The sequence below is a fragment of the Archocentrus centrarchus genome, chromosome 10 (genome assembly GCF_007364275.1).
Source record: "Archocentrus centrarchus isolate MPI-CPG fArcCen1 chromosome 10, fArcCen1, whole genome shotgun sequence".
Classification (NCBI taxonomy): Eukaryota; Metazoa; Chordata; class Actinopteri; order Cichliformes; family Cichlidae; genus Archocentrus; species Archocentrus centrarchus.
Window position 1 is genome coordinate 20,869,026 of NC_044355.1, and position 15,378 is coordinate 20,884,403.

Here is a 15,378-nt window from a genome sequence, read left to right on the forward strand (position 1 = left end):
AAAGTTCATCAAATATTGTACACATCAGCAAAGGGAAAGCTTCGAGGAAGAAAAAAAAAAAACAACCCGGAAAGCTTGGCCGGAAATAAATTAAATAATAAACGGAGATAAATTTGATAAACCCAGTGACGTATCTTAAGTGTGCTTCGACACTTTAAAAGCTACTTTGTGGTATTATTTTCGGATTTCTTTGCCGAGTAAAGCGGGTGAAAATGAACGAATTAGATAAAACAGCATAAAACATGTGATTTACAAAGCGCAGCCTCCAGCTTCTGTCCCTGACAGGCTGGCACAGATGTGGAGGCTCACAGTAAATCCTGTAAACCTGACTGAGGAACACACAAAACTGTCGAGCCACAAGATGCGCACCAGGCGCTGCACGCTGGGAGGAGCTTCGGGATTTTTCCCACTTGTTTCATGACACTCTCCAGTGAAGACACGTTTGCAAAAAGGAGACATAGGTGGACAGGTGAGTCGATTAATATGTGGATAGCGTCCATTTAGACTTAAATGCATATCTATAGATTGATAGCTATATTTGCGGGGCATACATGGATCCCCCATGAGGTGCAAGCCATGATTTCTCTGTTCTTTTGTGACAGCGTAACCTGTAGTTGATGGAACTATAAAATGTGCGTAATTTGGATAAGAGAAAACTAACACGCAGGATGAACAAGAGTCCAAACTGCGTACCTGAGACTCAGGCGATTTGCACCTGTCAAGTCGATTGAATAATCTCTCAGAGCTCAGCTGGAGATGCTTGAATGGGCACTGTTGATTAAGTTGAACAAAATGCCACAAATTACGCACCCACGCATATTCAATTAGAAATAAATTGCCTCATTATAATTTGATGGCAGTATACAGAGTTTGCTTGAATCCGGTTGTGTTGTGGATGTTTGATCTAGCAGGTGTAGTGGCATAAGCTTCCCATCACTGATCAAAAAAAGAGGCAAATAATGCTTTGTAAAGCGCATGTTGGCTGAAGCCTGCCTGGTGCAGCGGTGTGTTCCAGGGGTGCAGGCAAGGTTTTTCATGCTCCTCGGGTTACTGGCACTGCAACACCTGTTGTGGCACCACGATCACATTTTTCGGTGTTTCCTACCTATAGATTCCGAGCCATCCTGCAAATCATTTTCATGGGTTAGGCTCTTTTGTTCGATGTCTTTGAGACTTTACTCTCCGTTTTTCTTTTCACACATTTTAAGCAACCGACATGTACCATGCATGAATGGTTTTACATTTCAGGAAATTGTGCAGCAGCTCAGAGACACGTCACGTTTGCAATGCAATACCTTTAGTTTAAATGTGACATTGGAAGAAGAACACAATGCCGCGAATTCCACTGTTTTATGTATAAGTAAAGCATGGGAAAGCAATGTTGTCAGTGAAATATAGTCCTTCTAGTGGTTCTCAGGAAATAGGCTGGATCCCCAGAGTAATCAAAGAGTGTCTGTCACCAGTGAGATGACCTCTCACTAAAGGGTGTCCTGGTTTGTCACAGTGATCTCTTAAGGAAAACTTTAAGAGTGTTAGCCACAAAAAATGCGCAAAGTCGCCTCAGGCCCATAAGGGCAGGTCCAGGTTTTATGAGTGAGAATCCCAAGGAAATGGTTATGGATTTGAGGTTACCATAATGCGATTTACATGCATTTAATACGGATGAGACTGAACTTTTATTATTTGCGAGTCAAGCTGTGTCTGCAGTTATACTTGTCTTTATAACATAAACTGTCTGAGCTCAGCAGCAGCAGCTCTTGCTTTACACAGGTAAATCGACATAAATGACAAGATGATGAACTACAGAATGTTTTAAACTCACGTGTGGTTGTTTAATATCAGGCATAAAACACAATATTCTCTTTATAAGATTCAGACTATATATATGTGACCTGTCTGCAGCTCTAATGATGCAGCTTTGGACCGGCTCACGCCTCCTGATCTCATTGCTTCCTCCACCATTTTTCTTTAGTCTTTTTAATAGTACAGGTGTTCATGCTTTATGCACAGCATGGAAAAAGATATTTCCAAGTTAAATAGCTTGGGATATCTATTTCTTTTTTTGTATAGGGCTTTATAAGAAGCCGCTATTAAACGAGCTGGTCTTCAGTTAATTAAAATTGACAATCTGTTAATTAAAATTCGTGTTATTTTCTTAGTTTTTGTGAACATCCACCTCCTCGACGCAATCACTCTAATAATGAGGTTGCACGAATTAGAGGATTCTCATATCTTCTAAATTGCAGTGTTTCATTATCCTTGAGTTAAAGACTACGAGTCTTTCATATTAGAGTGATATTTGTGGGTGATACGAAGAAAACAATGACATAACTGTTCAGCCACAGTAAGAAAGTTGGATTTCAGATGTCTTGCAGTGCAGAGGATGAAAAGACCCTGAAAGTAAAAGGCATGATTTTAAGTGCAGTGCATCACTAATACTTGTCTATCTTAATACACTGACAGGAACGTCTACAGTTCACTTCTGTGAGTGATTGAGGGTATCACAGTATAAAATAAACAAGCCAAAATAGACTTGGAGGGTAACACACCCCAAGAGGGGGGCTAAAATACTGACGCTCGACCACTTGAGCTTTAATGTTCAGATCCCTATCTGGCAATGGGAAGCCTCTGAGAGCTTAACTGATGTGTGTCCCGGAGTTGGCAATGACAAGGAATGTAGATCAGGGGTGATGAGAACTCTAAATAGGAGAGAAAAGTTAGCAATAAGACAAAAACACCTGAAGTGTGACTAACATCGAGAACCAGCGCCGTCATAGCTTTTTCTGTCCGGCCTGTCTCAAACAGTTATTTTATGTGTTTTCTCTGTTCAGGTGTCGACTCAGCCTTGATCTCGCATCTTCCAACATGAGCCCACCAGACACGTCCAACAGCACAGGCGAAGAGGAGGCTGGAGAATCCGATGCCTCGTTTCTGCTTAATGACAGCATGGGCTTACACCCACCCGGATTCCACACCGACATCATCAAGCACCTTGGAGTCCAGATCACACTGATCACAGCTTATTCCCTTATAATCCTGATGGGGCTGCTGGGCAATGCTCTCGTTATCTACATGATTATTCGCTACAAAAACATGCGAACAGTAACCAACTTCTTCATAGCTAACCTGGCCCTGGCAGACCTTCTTGTGAACACCTTCTGTTTGCCCTTCACTCTGGTTTACACTCTATTAGAAGAGTGGACATTTGGGGCTGTGCTGTGCCACCTGGTGCCCTTTGCCCAGGCTCTGAGCGTGCATGTATCTATCCTGACTATGACTATCATAGCCCTGGAGCGCTACCGTTGTATCGTGTTCCACCTTGGACGGCGCCTCACATGGCACTCCAGCTTCCTCATCATGGCATTCACCTGGACGGTGTCTGCTGTCCTGGCAGCACCCCTGGCGATCTTCAGAGAGTTCCGCTATGAAGAGATCACTTCAATCAACCAGCGCTTTCCCGTCTGCACTGAGAAGTGGCCCCATGTGACCAGCAGAGATGGCCTCATCTTCAGCGTCTCAATGCTGCTCCTACAGTATATTATTCCTCTAGCCATCATCAGTTATGCCTACATATGCATCTGGGTCAAACTGAAAAATCACGTCAGCCCATCCAGCCGCAACGACAACATCAACCGCCGCAAAAAGACCACAAAGATGTTGGCGCTAGTGGTGGTGGTGTTTGCCATCTGTTGGCTGCCCTTCCACGCATTTCAGCTGGCCATCGACCTGGACCTGGTGCTCAGGCTTGAGGAGTATAAACTGATATACACCGTGTTCCACATTGTGGCCATGTGTTCGACTTTTACCAACCCTCTCCTGTATGGGTGGATGAATAAAAACTACAGGAATGGCTTCCTCATGGTCTTCCGGTGCGAAGACAAGCCGGATACTTTCCACCCAGAAGGCTCATTCAGGACTCGCTCCATAAGGACGACGACTCTGAACGGCCGCAATGGCGGACACCCTCCCACAGCTGTATGAGAGTTGCACATTTCAAAACATCTGTAGAATATGAACATATTGCGCGCACCTCTGCTTTGTGGTGCTTGTCATTCAAACGTAGCCTTTTAACTTGAATGGTTTGATCCTGAGTATCTGTGTCACTGGAGAAGACCCCAAGCTTTGCATGCAAATCGCTTCATGTGAGGTTCTTCTTTCCTTTGCTGATGGTACGAGTAAAATAACAGCTGTCAAACCTATTAAGAAATATGTTTAAGATGCTTACTTAGGTGTTCTTTCACATGGTACCATGTATAATGTGTTCTCTTGTAAATGCAGAGCTCTCGTTGGTTTGTAACGTCCAATTTACAACACAGTCTGAAGGCAAGACTGCGATTATTGTGACAGTGAGAGTTTCATTTTTCACACCTGTTTTTTTTTTATATTTGGTGGCTGTTCAGAAATATCTGGATGGTTTTCAGCTAATGAATGCAACTGCTGCATTTTGGATTAATTACAGTGTTCTAGCAGAGTAACATTCAACTCTAGTCCATGGAATCTAAAGGAGGTGATCGATACATTACTGTCCACACAGGAAGTTAATTGTCCTCACCTGGCAACCAGCTGCTCCTGATTGGACAAAGCAGCAGGGCCTTGTTTCCAGAGGAATGGGACTCCGTGGAGCGAGAGCAGCAACTTATTGATGTCTATAGCACAAAATGCAGCCATCTGCTTCGAGGATTTGTTAAAAAAACAAAAAAACAACAACAACAAAATAAGCTTTTGGAAGAAGGCAGAGCATGTGATTCTACATGTATTACAGTGCTGATAAAGTGCCCTTTGTTGACTGTTTAATGAACAGAGGAGCAGTAATCAACTGCAGCACCTCTTGGCACACATAATTAGCCCCCATTATACATGTAAATCCTGGACCTGATCTGGCTATGGGGAGAAACTATGTTTTGTTCATGTCCTTGTCAAATAAAGAGATCCAGGCTTGGATAAATATAAGTAAGTAAAGTAAATGGCTGTCAGATTATTCTGGGTGCATAGTATGAAAATGTATTGAACACTGTGCATGGACTCCTCATACTTATGGTAAACCTGATAGTTGAAATATCCACTTGAACATTAACAAATATTCATAGGAGCAAATCACGTGTTTATCAGCCCTTCATCTAAACTTTTAGGTTAGTTTGAAAAAGAAAAAACTAAATAAGTGGGTCAAGTCAATCCAATAAAGCATTTTGTATGTGGCCTACGCATTGTGATTCATTTTACAAGCAGAGAAAATACCCATTGCTCTTGCATGACTGGCTCTTGACACCCACATTGCTGTTTTATTTCCCTTGTTTGGCCTATATCCCTTTTTAGTCCTGTAAATTATTATGAAAGCTGTGAGTGTTATCAGGACAACTGGCAGAGCAGCACTGAGCTTGTATCCATTACATCAGACCCGCTAAGCATTACAGTGGATGTGTGGATACTTTTTTTTTTTTAATTGGAAAACATTATTTGGTATTCTGGGCTGCACATTGTGTCAGGGAGCCTTAAAGATGCCAGTTGCAGTTGTTGAGACTTGACAGCCTGAATTACACACACACACACACACACACACACACACACACACACACACACACACACACACACACACACACACACACACACACACACTTACTTTATTTGAGGCTGTGTGGCGAATTGCACGGTCACCTGCTGCCCTCTAGTGTTCTAGGCAGGAGTTGCACAAGCCCCACCTAACCGGATACATCGTCGGTGTTTGACCTTCCTCTTGCTGCCGTTAAGTATGACATGACTTACGGGCACTGTTCGCGGTGATATTCTTCCCGATAGGACTGCAAAATGCAAATGTTTATCTCATAAATGGTGTCGCCGTGCAGGTAACTACCCTTTCATCTGAGCTGACATTAAAAAAAATTGCTTATTGAATTTGAGTTGTAGAAATTTCTCGGCCACGCTGTGCCATTCATTCATGTGGCTCTCCTCATGCTAGGCTATGCTAAAGAGGAAGCTAGTGAGTGCGGACGTGATAAACGGGGCGGCAGTGTTTCATCTCGTGTTAGCATCTCATTGTTGAAATATTTAACAGCCTGTGGTCGTAACGAGACCTACATTGTTTGCTGTCAGTCATACGACGAGACCCGGTCCAGGTGTTGTCAGGTAAAAAGGGTTTAGCTGGAAATGACAATGGTTTGGATTTATTTCATAACATAACACCCAAGTCTTATTATTCACCCACTGTAAGCATAATGTATTTTTGTCAGTTGGCTTGCTTTTTGACACCTTGGAGGCTTTTCATCGATTGCTGCTGAGCTGTTTTTGCCACATTATTGACTCCACTGCTCACTGCTTCGCCCTGATCTGTCATCTGAAAACTATCTGAGCAAAATTGCAAACTATCACGTTCTGTTTGTTCTGTGTCTTTACAGGTTAAACCAAGGGAACAATGGTGAAATATTTATGCTGTGCAGGTCTGCTAAAAAGCACCTGGGACCAAGTTTGTGTCGCTTTCTGGCAGCGATATCCCAACCCTTACAGGTAAGGGTAGGGGGGAGAAATGCATCGGATGGATCATTTAAATTGCATTTTATTCATATAGCACTGTTTCACAACAAGTCACCTCAAGGTGCTTTATACTGCAAAGAAAATACCCTACAATTTTAGAGAAAAAAATCCTGATCCCTGTTTTGCAAGCACCAGGTGACAGTGGGGAGGAAGAACTTCCTTGTAACAGGAAGTGACTTCTGGCAGAAACAGACTCCAAGATTTGCAGCCGTTTATCTGCCGCAGCTAGTTTGGGGGTCGGGGGCAGTAGACAGAGAAAAAAAGGACAAAACACAAACAATTTGTGTAATTATAGTTTTGTCAACTTAATGAATACACTTTAGTTCTTTAAGGGGCAACTTTTAAGACAGTCACACTAGGTTTTACGAACACAGTGCTTAGAGAAGTCATGTGACTTACGGTCATGTAAACATGCTAGTCTCTATAAGCAGATGATGATGATGTTGATGATACTTTATTGATCCCACAATGGGGAAATTACAGTTAACAGAACGTCCATCCAAGAAGACAAACAAGCAAACATGGGGAGATAGGTGAACTGTGGCCATGCTGCCCCTCTTCTGGAGGGGCTGCCATTAAAAAGATAGAAACAACAGTGAGAAACATATAGGGATGAGTGAGGAAAAAAAATTATCTCATACTTTGCATACATACACACATGCACAGTATAAGGTTACAAAAACGGCTGTGATAGTGCAGAAACATATAGCATGGGAGCACTAGGGTGGGGAGGGATGGAAAGGGGAGCCAGCGGAGGCGAGTCGGGGGGTCGGGCTACTGTGGGACTGACTCGAACTCCCTCCTCAGCTAACAGTTCTGATAAAATGTAAAGTTCCTCAGCAGCTAGGTCAGGGAGATCAGTCCAACACAGGTCAGAAGAAGACAGGACAGCGGGGGTGTAGAGCATCTGTTTACAAAACGTCCCGGAGACAATTTGATAAGCGGTAGTCCAAGGCCGCCAGGGAGCCAAATTTCTGATGTACGACTTGTTTTGGTACAGACTGTACTGATTAATTTGTTGACAGCCTTCAGTCTTTCTGGCACCTCTCTGTGGTGAAATACAAAATCCAGTTCATCCGAATCTTCTTGGTTCGTTCCTTCGCCGTGCAGAAACAGATACATACATCTCCAAGATCTTACCCCTCCGAATCAGCTCCAGATATACTGAGTCTGAACCTTCCTGCATTCCCGTCATAAGCAGCCTTACCAAGGCCCAGACAGCTGCCCAGACTTCCTGAATTGCAACGACAAGCCAGATATCTCCAGGTCCAATTCGGAGAAATCCCAGTGTCAATAAGCCAAATGTGTGTGTCCTCCATTGACAATACGGCCAGGCACGTCATCTTCCACACCACACAGGAACCATAACGTAGCCAGCTGGAATGTCAATTAATAAGAGGGAATAGGGTTCTCCTTCCCCCAATCTCCTCATGGTGAAGATTTGATCAAAACAATGGCGTTGAGAGACCAGCTGACCAGATCCATAATTATAAATTCCAGTTCGGAAGTTGTGTGAAGAGAGGCTCTAAAGCAGCAAAGCAGGGGAAAAAGGAAGTGCTGGGGAGAGAAGAAAAGTGTGACCGTCTCCGCTGAGAGCTGAAGAAAGAAAAAGTTCACCACTGCTTCCTCGTGCCTGTTCCATTGATATTTTAGCTTTCATCGGAAGTCTAGTTATTTTTGTTGTGATGATTATCAGGGGCCAAGCAACGTAATTAACAAAGGTTAGTTTTATCATAGTGATCTCGCTATTTTCACAACTTGTTTCCTAACAGCTGAAGGGTCTCCCTGCTTGGCCCCCTCATTGCTGCTTTTGCCCATATTTAGTGTTATTATGTTAACAATGTATTTTTTTCCATGTTTTGTTTTAGTTTTAGATTATTAGAACAACTTGGGTTTAGATTCCATCTTAGCATTCATTTCTGCCATTTTTACCAACAAAATGACCAGTTAATGAAGAATGTAGATGTCTCTGTAAACAAATTGAAATAAGTGTGATTGTTACTTGTAGTTTTGACTGAAAAATCAGTTTGTCTGTTTGACTGTAGGTTAATGGTTCTTATCAAGCAAAAACACAAAGTCCTGTCTGTCAAATATCAGTATTCGTGCTTGTTTTATAGAAGTGTAAAGAGAGATTTTTCAGGACCATAATTCTTAGGTGCAGCCTTGCACAGAGGTTTCATATCAGCTTGATCCATCGCCACTTCTTCTTTTCACAGTAACCATGTCTTGACTGAGGATATCATTTTCCGAGAGGTTACCCCAACCAACTGCCTCATTTCCAGACGTCTTTTGACCAAAACTAGCCGTGCCCCTCGCTGGATGGAGCGCTACCTTCCAAAGCACATGGCCAGCTCAGCGTACATCATTGAGGACTCCATTGTGGACCCTCAGAAAAGGACCATGACCACGCTCACATGGAACATCAGCCACGCTCGCCTAATGGTACATTCATGTTTACGTCCATAAGCATTCATCCGCAGTGCACAGAGTAGTAACTTTGGCTCATGTTGTGCTTGTTTTTTTTCTTGCTGGCAGTCCGTGGAAGAGCGGTGTCACTACAGAATTAATCCTGAGAATGGCAGCTGGACTGAGATTAAGAGAGAAGCTTGGATCTCTTCCAATGTCTACGGGCTCTCCAGAGCTATTCAGGTCAGTAGAGTAAAGTGGAGTGCTGCGCTACATTACAGCTCGGGGAAAGCAGTCATGGGTGACCGAGAGTAGGACTCACCCACCTAGCATTTATTCTGTATTTAGAAACATAATACAGTGTTAAGATGCAACAGCTGAGCAGTCGAAACTGTCCGCCAGAACCTGAAGTAGTAAATGACTTATGACAGAGTTACAGTAGTTGTTGACAAACTAACAGCAACTATGTCATGATGTGAGTTATGTGTTATATCCCAGGAATTTTTGCTCCTGTCTTTTATGACTCTGTTTTTCTACTTTCCAGGAATTTGGGCTCGCAAGGTTCAAGACCAGTGTGACAAAGACCATGAAAGGCTTTGAGTATGTGCTTGCCAAAATGCAAGGTAAATTATTCATATAATATTTACTCTCATTTAATTCCTATTTAATTTTGACTGGTGTCAAAAAGTGTTTTTGGGGGGAGTTGTACATTGTTCAAAAGAAAACTTAAGGGAACACTTGATCATCACAGTATAACACATGAGAATGAGGGCCCAGCGCCCTTTATCAGGACCTGTGCTCACACACCAACACCATGCTGCTCACTTAGCATTCACCAGAGAACACCAGAACTGGCACGGGCGACACTGGAACCCCACTAAAGGACACTGGGACCTCCTGCCATTCTCATGAAGTCCGTTTCTGACCATTTGGTCAGAAGCATTAACACGAGTAGCCCTCTGGAGGTCAGTCTGTAGGGCAAAGGCTGTACTGCACCTGTTCCTCCTCACACAGAGGAGCAGATACCAGTCCTGCTGCTGGGTTGATGCCCCTCTAGGGCCCTGTGTAACTCTCCTTGCATAATGGCCCGTCTCCTAGTATCTCATTTACACACTTGAGACTGTGCTGGGAGACACGGCAACTTTTCTTGCAACGCCATGAGTGGATGTGCCATCCTGGAGGAGTTGAACTACCTGTTCAGCCTGAATGGACTGCAGCTATCGTCTCATGCTGCCAGTAGTGACAGGGACACTAACAAAAAGCAATACTAAAGATAAGTCAGGAGGGACAAGGTGTGTCTGTGGAAACCACCTGCAGAACCATTCTCTTTTTGGAGGTTGCCTTGTTGTTGCCTCTCGGTGTTGTCACTTCAAAGCAGCTGAAATGGATTCAGAATGTTTTGTTTCCTGATTAGATAGTTAATCTTAAGGGATATCAATCTAACTTTGTGTTGTACTGTGATGATCATGTTCCCATAATTTTTTAGAGCAGTGTAATAATAGTTAGCACATGGAACTGTATAATACTTCTAATTTTAAGTGTCAGCTCCTTAGACACGAAAACAGATGAAGCCAATGAAGATCTGTGTTTTGTTCCTGTGTAGGTGAAACTCCATCGAGGACCTTAGCAGAGACCGCCACAGAGAAGGCAAGAGAGACAGCGCTGGCTGCTAAAGAGAAAGCCAAAGACCTCGCCTCACATGCCCAGAAGAAACAGTATGTGTGACAAGCTACACAAATAACTCATTCTGCAGCAGAACTCAAGAATTTCAGTCATGGGTAGACACCTCTGTGAGGACACATCCAACTGGAATGGTGGGCGGACCATAAAAGAACTGAGCGGGGTTAAATAGCCTGTTCCTGCTTCCCTCTTCATGCCGCTCTAGGTATATCGTCGACACCACATCACCTCAGTATTTATCAGAGACACAGATCTTAGACAGTAATGGTTGGTTATTGCTGTCTGTGCCATAAAATGATTGTGAAGCTGTTGTTCGCCCTTTGTTCCACCCTCTTGCCCATCAAGTGTTTTTTTTACTGCTCCTTTTAGTATGCCTTGACTCCCAACAACACACATAGTGTATAGCTTCTTGTCCAGTAGCTAAGAGCACTTCAAATTTGTGATTAAGGCATTCTTGTTTGATTTGTTTCAAGTGTTTTTGTTTTTTTTTTCTTCTTTTTTTAAAATATCTTGCATACAATCCTGCTGTTTGTTGCTTCATTTCACTTTACACTTGAACTGCACTACTGAGGCTGATCATCTCATTGCTTCAAGTGAAGTTGGTGTTATGGCTCAAGAAGAAATGATCTCTGAAAACTTGAATTGTGATTGTGCATGAAAAGGTGCAGAGGATACCTTGAATTGTACGTTCAGCTTAGGCCTTGTGATAAAAACCCATGCAAAAATGTATTCTTCCTTTATCAGTTTGTCAATAAATTGACTTTTCCTTTCCAGTCTCAATGTTGTCTGTCAAGTGGATGTCTGTGTGCTATCCCTGGTTGATTTCAGCTCTTTAGTTAGGGCTGAAATAGCAAGGGACACTTCCCATATATCATTCCCATATAATTGTCCCTCTAAATTACTCAAATAACAAACAGCGCATAAATAGAGAAAATATTTATTCATTAAAAAAAAAAAAAACAAGCTTACATCAGTACAAAATGCTACATAATATTACTGGGTGGAGAGACAGATAAAGTAATAAGGCCTCTTGCATATACAAAAGTCAACTGCGGGGCGGGGGGGGGAGCACCTTAAGTTATTAAATACTAGGGGTCGACCAGTTATCAGACTGGCTCTGATGCAGCTACCTCTGTATGTGTGTTTGAAACCAGCTCACAAAATCACAGCCTGTCAACACTGACTGGTACAGAGCAGTGCAGCTGCAGGCTTGGAGCAGCTCCAAAGACCTGCTGCAGAGCAGAGCTGTGTTTCCATGTTAAAGCAGCAGATATTGCAGAAGTTGCAATAAACATTGCAATCCTATGATGTGTTTCTATGACTACAAGCATAGTGATTTTCCCAGTTTCACTGAAAAAGGAACAATTCACCTTTTTTTTTTTGTTTTTCCATTGATACAATTTAGTATAACAAATTCATAGTTTATGTAGCCGTAGCATGCATAGAGTCATTTCAACAAAGTGTTATGTTTATCTAAAATTTAAAATATCTGTTACTGGTGTCCTGATAATATCAACTGAAAAGAAACAAAAAATATAGGTCGACCCCCTATTAAATGCACAGAAATGAATATGAAAAATACTTGTAATACAGCATCAACTACATTATCATTACAAGTATAAATTGCCTGCCTGACTGGTGAATTTGTTGAATGCATAATTAACAATCTAATTCATAAATGAAGATAAACGCTTCTAGGAAACCTTAATTATCATTAGGCCTCCGTAAGCAGCTCCTAAGTGCTCCTCTCACAGTTTTAAGTTCTGACTGAATTGTGTACGAATTCATATTTGGCAATGTTACTGAATTTCCTGATATCAACGTGCAAATATGACCTGCTTCTGTTTGCTGTTTTCAGATCTTTTTGAGACAAGTGCAACATTTGGACATTATGTGCAATAGAATAAAAGGAGCAAAGTATATGACTGCACTTAGATATACAATAGGACAAAAACACAACAAAAAAAAAAAAACAGCACAGATTAATGTTTAAGTGCATGCTAAACGTGGCATACTGAAATATAAGCTTAGTGCTAAGTAAAAGCTGAATAGCATACTAAACCAAATCTGATTTAAGGCAGAATTCAGTACAGACATTCTGTAGTAAAGAATAAGTTAAAAGGTGAGAATAAAAGCCCTTATTTTGATTTTTAAAAGCCCTTAAAAAAGAATGAACAGAGCCGCATGAATCATTGGAAGTCTGACACCTCATGGCTTTGGGGAGAAAATACTATTAATGATTGATGCTAGAATATACTGTATGTGTGTAATGTATAGTGACAACACAGCCCAGAGAATTTAACTGCTGTTCAGTGCAAATGGACAGCTCTCACTCATAACCAATGACGAGCTTTTCGGCTGACACATCTGACAAGAGAATGCCAAAAAGATGTGTTGTACAGTAACTTCTTCATCCATACTCCCCCGTCCTTTGTTTTTGGAATGTTTTTCTCCTCTTCCTGTCCGCTTGGCGACATTAAACTAGTTACCGCACGTTTACCGCCGTCATAGCCAGGCCTTTTCCAGGCTGGAGTAACAGTGGTCTGCACCGGTGTGCGTAATGCTCAGTCCATCAGAGTCCACAAACACGATGCTCTCCACATCAACCTCCACGTCCTCTGCAATGAACCCGACCACAGATCAAATCCATCAGCAGAGGAAATATGACAAAATTCACCCATCATGCTAAACTTGAACTTACCTCTGAAGAGACTTCCAGCTCCTATTAAGACTGGAATAGTTTGAACGTGAAAGAAAAAGATCCGTGAGACTTACCTCTGTCGGAATCTGACCTCTCGGAGGACATGGTCGACCCCTGGCTGTCGTTCCTCATCCTCTCCGTTCCCCTCTGCAGCTGCTCCAGCCGAACCCGCAGCTCTCGCTGCTCCCAGCGCAGACGGTCCTTCAGCTGCTCTGCGCGCTCATCCTGCTCCTGCAGCTTCTGAAAAAGGTGAACAGTGCAACAATGAAGAAAGATTAAGCACTACTGGCCAAAGCAAAAATTAGAGGACTAAACTCACTGTAACGTGCACAAAATGCCCTGAGAAACACATCGCATTTTAAATATGGCTGGAATGACAAGTAAACTGAACTTGAGTCTCATAAAAGTCAGATTTAATGTAAATCTGTAAGCATTTTGATATCTTGTACCTTTATGTGAAGCTGGGCTCGTCTCAGCAGGTTCAGAGTGGTGTTCCTCATGGAGTCTGAGGACAGCGGGACCTGCTTCTTGAGCTGCTCCAGGCAGTGTCTCAGCTGAGCCCGTCTACAAAGCACAATAAGAAAGAAGTGAAGCTGCTAATCCACACTTCCCTCACTTTTTGTCTTTTGATCCGACACCTATGGACTTTAATGGAAGAGTTGCAAAGAAAAATCCATTACCGGTTTTTTTCCAGCTCATTGTGAACTGACCTGCAAACAAAAAGCAACAGACAACTCGGTCAATGCTGAAAACATTCAGGACAATTCATTCTGCTCAGCAATGACTGCGTGTGTGGCATGCAAGTTTAAAAGGGTGCTTTATCAAAACTGAAAGTCAGACTCTGAGCCACACCCTGTTGTCAGTTATTTGTTACATAATGCATTTACCTATTGCCACCAGCAGATATCTTCTTGCTCTTCTGCTTGCTCCCCCTGTCAGACCGAGTTGGACTGAGAGGCCGGACTGAAGCATATCCATGTTCTGCCTCTGAGCAGAGAGACACATCCCAGCTGTGTTACACAACAAGTCACCGGCTAAATCACGGTGCTACAAATAAACCATTATTAGGAGGTGCTTAAACTGTGACATAGCATCAGCGCTGTACGAAAAGAAAGAAAAAGGAGGCTGAGAGCAGCCTACGCGCTGTCATCAGCTGGACGTTTTTTCGCTTTTGGCGCCATCATCCACTATCTATCCACTTTTATCCAACCAGCCTTACGATTTTTAAAAAAAATAAAGAGTCCCCATAGTGCCTACAGCTCGTAATCAATGCACGAATCTTAAGGTTTTTGCTCAGCTTCCCTTTCATTCATTTGCAGTGAGCGCTCAGCGCCGCCCGGATTCATTTTCAAACTGGTCCAGATTGGCGCCTTCGAGTACAAAGATGCGACCGATATGTAGGTCAGAGTCGAATGGCAAACACCGCCCAAGAATAACCTTCCAGACAGAATCCCGAATAAATTTTAAACAGCTGGTTAGTATGATGTTCCTACAGTGTATGTAGGTGCGCACTTGCTGCCGCTTTATTGTGCATTTATTGTTGTTTTAACAATAACCACCCAACTCACCTCTAGGCTGACAGTTGACATAAAACACTTACCTCGCTCTCTTCTCTCCAGAAACTCGGCAGCCCGAAGAAGCACCTGGATGTTGCAAACTTGTCCTTCCATTATTATTTCTGCCCAAATGAAACGGCCGCAGGTAAACAACCTACTGTGCTACAAGCGTCGGAAGCCCGAAGTAGGTGAAGCTGTGTTTGAGCTACGTCTTCAATCCACACAACAACTGGCGCTGCATTCAGGAGCTCCACGCAGACTCGGATATTTCAGCTCTACGCGGTGTAACGATACCAGATATATGTATCACATGGCATGTCTCATATCATCAATAAACAATATCCCGCAGTAAAAGAAAACAAACAAACATTCGAGTCATATCAGTATGTTGTTTTCTTCTGAAAATTATTTTTTGGGGTCAAAGTTGAATTTCAGAAAAATGATGTTCAGCACGATAGCATCAGCAGTTTCTGTCCTGTTCATTGAAGTTATTTCTCATGTCATTCGTGC

The 15,378-nt window shown here is 42.7% G+C and overlaps 3 protein-coding genes across 3 annotated transcripts; 2 read left to right on the plus strand and 1 right to left on the minus strand.

Moving 5' to 3' along the window:
* The first annotated feature begins 437 nt into the window (after window positions 1–437).
* On the plus strand, window positions 438–4,001 carry npy7r (neuropeptide Y receptor Y7). Its single transcript, XM_030740035.1, has 2 exons — window positions 438–469; window positions 2,832–4,001. The coding sequence occupies exon 2, from the start codon at window positions 2,866–2,868 to the stop codon at window positions 3,979–3,981; it is 1,116 nt and encodes a 371-aa protein (XP_030595895.1). The 5' UTR covers window positions 438–469; window positions 2,832–2,865; the 3' UTR covers window positions 3,982–4,001.
* Window positions 4,002–5,708: 1,707 nt separating this feature from the next.
* Window positions 5,709–11,391, plus strand: prelid1a (PRELI domain containing 1a). The gene is made up of 6 exons (XM_030739976.1): window positions 5,709–5,840; window positions 6,390–6,498; window positions 8,742–8,967; window positions 9,061–9,174; window positions 9,476–9,554; window positions 10,535–11,391. The coding sequence occupies exons 2-6, from the start codon at window positions 6,407–6,409 to the stop codon at window positions 10,654–10,656; spliced, it is 633 nt and encodes a 210-aa protein (XP_030595836.1). The 5' UTR covers window positions 5,709–5,840; window positions 6,390–6,406; the 3' UTR covers window positions 10,657–11,391.
* A 194-nt stretch (window positions 11,392–11,585) lies between these two features.
* On the minus strand, window positions 11,586–15,092 carry mxd3 (MAX dimerization protein 3). The gene is made up of 6 exons (XM_030739977.1): window positions 14,913–15,092; window positions 14,200–14,299; window positions 13,993–14,022; window positions 13,762–13,876; window positions 13,387–13,552; window positions 11,586–13,229 (listed from the first exon to the last, which is right to left on the minus strand). Exons 1-6 carry the CDS (start codon window positions 14,980–14,982, stop codon window positions 13,117–13,119), a joined length of 594 nt encoding a protein of 197 aa, XP_030595837.1. The 5' UTR covers window positions 14,983–15,092; the 3' UTR covers window positions 11,586–13,116.
* Window positions 15,093–15,378: the final 286 nt, after the last annotated feature.